The 3,484-nt window shown below is 41.5% G+C and overlaps 1 protein-coding gene across 1 annotated transcript in view; it reads left to right on the forward strand.

The window, feature by feature from the left end:
* Positions 1 to 945: 945 nt before the first annotated feature.
* LOC135091040 (popeye domain-containing protein 3-like) overlaps positions 946 to 3,484 on the forward strand; it is a 78,038-nt gene continuing 75,499 nt past the window's right edge. The window contains 1 exon segment of the mRNA XM_063988366.1: positions 946 to 2,745. Within this exon segment, the coding sequence (XP_063844436.1) occupies positions 2,368 to 2,745 (378 nt within the window). The 5' untranslated portion in view covers positions 946 to 2,367.

The raw sequence follows: 3,484 nt of genomic DNA on the forward strand, positions 1-3,484 counted from the left end.
ACACGGGGAGAAAATATTGGAAAGTTTGGAAATCACTCGAATCTTGAGGGAACTACTCTCAGTGGAAAACATTTGGGACTAAAAAAATAAGAAAAAAAGATAAAAAAGAAAAGTAAAGTTTGAGGCTGAAAAAAAAGGGAAAGGAAGGGAAACGACTGGAAGTGAAAACATTTGGACCTGGAACAAAAAAAAAAAAGAACTTGAAACCGGAAGATAGTTTTAGACACCTTGAACTCTGGAAAGGGACAAGACGAGAACGAGGAAGGAATGACGGAATGCTAGCTGGGATGAAGGAAATGAAAACTCCTAGCCAGAATCCAAACCAATGGCGTAGGTAGAGGCTTAAATTAAATGGGACTGGAAAACTGGATCATGTCCCTGGATCACTGGAGGCCTTTGAGGTAACACGATATAGAAGTGAAGAAGACTTATAACCGCCAATCAAGCTGACAATGTAGAAAAAGGAGTATTGCTTGGCGCTTTACGTTATAGTGGTTTTGCGTGTGTGCGTGTGCGTGTGTGGTGACCAGGGCAGTATGGTGAGGGGAGGCTCGAGTGAAGGGTTGTGGTGAAGTAGCAGTTTCCCCTTCCTTTCCCCTTCATTCCCATTTTTTTTTATTTACCCTTAAATTTTCCCTCCTTCCTTCTTTCCTTTAACTATTTTTCTTTCTTTTCTTTCATTTTATTCCATATTTGTTTCCTTCACTCCTTTCCTTCCTTTCTTCCGGCTTTTCCCTTGTTTCTCTTCATTTTCTTGTTTATTTCTCTCTCCATCCCTCCTTCCTCCCCTCAGCTAGTTTTCTCCTCTTCCTCTTCTCTCTCTCTCTCTCTCTCTCTCTCTCTCTCTCTCTCTCTCTCTCTCTCTCTCTCTCTCTCTCTCTCTCTCTCTCTCTCTCTCTCTCTCTCTCTCTCTCTCTCTCTCTCTCTCTCTCTCTCTCTCCCTGTTCATATTTACCCTTATTTTTTTCCCTTCTCCTCTTCTCATCACTGCATTTCTTTCCATTTTTTCCTCCTTAATCTCTTACCCACTTCGTTCCCTCTCTCTCTTTCCCTCATCCTTCTCTTTCTCTCTCTCTCTCTCTCTCTCTCTCTCTCTCTCTCTCTCTCTCTCTCTCTCTCTCTCTCTCTCTCTCTCTCTCTCTCTCTCTCTCTTTCGCATCAATTTTCCTCACCGTCTTATTTTTTCCCTTCGCTATTCCTCCTCTTTTCCTTCGTCTTTTAGTAACCATGGTAATCTTCCTTTCTCCTTTGTCACCACCGCTCACCACCACCACCACCACCACCACCACCAACCACCACCACCACCGCCGCCGCCACCCCCACCTGTGATTCATCCCCCCTTTGGTAGTGGCAGTTTGATCCATTAATCCACCACGCTCTCCTCTACACATTCCTTCATCACCAGTTCATCATCACCAGTTCTTCATCACCACCAGGTACCTTCGTCATCACCGTTTTCTTTCTGTGTGGAATTGGAGTTTTTAATTCGTTTTTTTTTTCGTTCTTGCTTAAATTTTTTCGGCTTGTTTTATTTGTAGTTGAATAATCTCATCATTATTCATCACTATTCGTCATTACCACGTCCTCCTCTATCAGTGGTGAGTTTTGTCCCACGTGTTCAATCCAATTCCATTCCTAAGTCAATTTTAGCTACATCATTTCATCACTATCATCACCACCATTCATCACATCATCACTTTCATCACTCCCCTCAACCTCCTGTATAAGATTATCCCCTTATTCTCATCTTCTCCTTCTCTTAAACTCATTCCAACTGAAGCAACTTCCTCACCACTCCATCACCACGGTCATCACCAGTCATCACCACTTTTTCATGTAATAGTGACAACTGAAGCATAATCAATCTTCTTCCATTTCTAAACTCATTCCAAGTGATATAACCTCACCACTACCTTCATCACCACTTGTCACCACCAGTCACCACCCATCACTACTTCACTTTTTACCTCCTAGTACTTTACTCACCACTCCAAAACCTAATTAAGTGACACACACCCTCACCACAACCTTCACCACCAGTCACCACACACCAATACCTCCCTTTTAAACCCCTAAACCCAACCTTCCACTCCAAAGCCCTTCGAAACCCTTTTAAAACCCATTCCACCAAGCGATACATACCCTCACCACACCTTCACCACACGTCACCACACTCACCACCACCATGGGCCCAAACGCCACACTTGTGCTTGAGCCCATCGTCACCACCATGGCCTCAATGCTCCTCCTCAACCTGACGGAGGAGGACGGGGGGCAGCCTTGAACCAGTCCTCTGCCCCTACCTTGTGGTCCTCCAACAGTAGCAGCACTCCTTTGGCCGTCACAGCCTCTCCGGAGCACACTTCCATGTCCCCGGCGCCTTGTGGGACCGAGCCGGCGTTCCCTAGCAATTACGGGATTAGGGATGTGATCAGAATGCGTGGGATGGAGAACGGACAAGGGATGGAATGCAGTGGCTGGCTTCCTATCAACCATATATACTTCCAACTCGCTAATATCTTCCTCTTCTTGTCGTACCTGGCGCCCAATGGGATATACGGTATCCTCTACCTGCGCATTACCCTCACAATTGGCTGCATGTTCTTCAGTCTGTGGGGGTGGGTAATTCTCTGCGCCTTTGACACCTTTCTCTGGAACGCTATCTTCGTGTTGATCAACCTGGTGCACGTGGTCATCATCTGCTACTATCTACGCCCCGTCAGGTTCACGCCAGAGCTTGAGCAGGTGAGTACAGTTCATTAGTGTTGGGTTTACCTGTTCTTGTGTGTGTGTTTGTGTGTGTATGTGTTTTTATTTGTTTATTCTATTTGTTTATTTGTTTTTTTTGTTTGTTAATTAGTGTTCTTGTTTACCTGTTTTTGTTTATTTATTTTGTTTATTATTGTGTGTGTGTGTGTGTGTGTGTGTGTGTGTGTGTGTGTGTGTGTGTGTGTGTGTGTGTGTGTGTGTGTGTGTGTGTGTGTGTGTGTGTGTGTGTTTCTTGTGCCTGTTTTTCTTTCTATATTATTGTGTTTGTGTGTTGATTATTACTTTTTTTTCCAGCGATTTGATTTGTTTGTTATTATTATTATTATTACTATTATTATTATTATTATTATTATTATTATTATTATTATTATTATTATTATTATTATGGTGTTATTCGTGTTGCTTCCGGTGAGTTTAGATTACATTTTCATGAATTATTTTTATCTTTTCTTTTTCCTTTCTTTCTCCTGTTTCTTTCACTCATCCACTCATTATTTTATTCACTCATTCTTTCAGTCATTCTTTCTCTCTGCCTATATTTTTATTTTATTATCTCAGTCATTCATTTGCATATTTTTTCTTCTAATATATTTTGCTATTTTATTTATTTATTTATTTTTTCTCTATTTATTTATTCCTCAATTTTTCTTTTTTTTCAGTGCGTTCAATATTTGTTTCTTAATAATGAATTGTGTTTTAATGATATTTTCCTATT

This window comes from Scylla paramamosain, chromosome 36 (assembly GCF_035594125.1).
Source record: "Scylla paramamosain isolate STU-SP2022 chromosome 36, ASM3559412v1, whole genome shotgun sequence".
Lineage (NCBI taxonomy): Eukaryota > Metazoa > Arthropoda > Malacostraca > Decapoda > Portunidae > Scylla > Scylla paramamosain.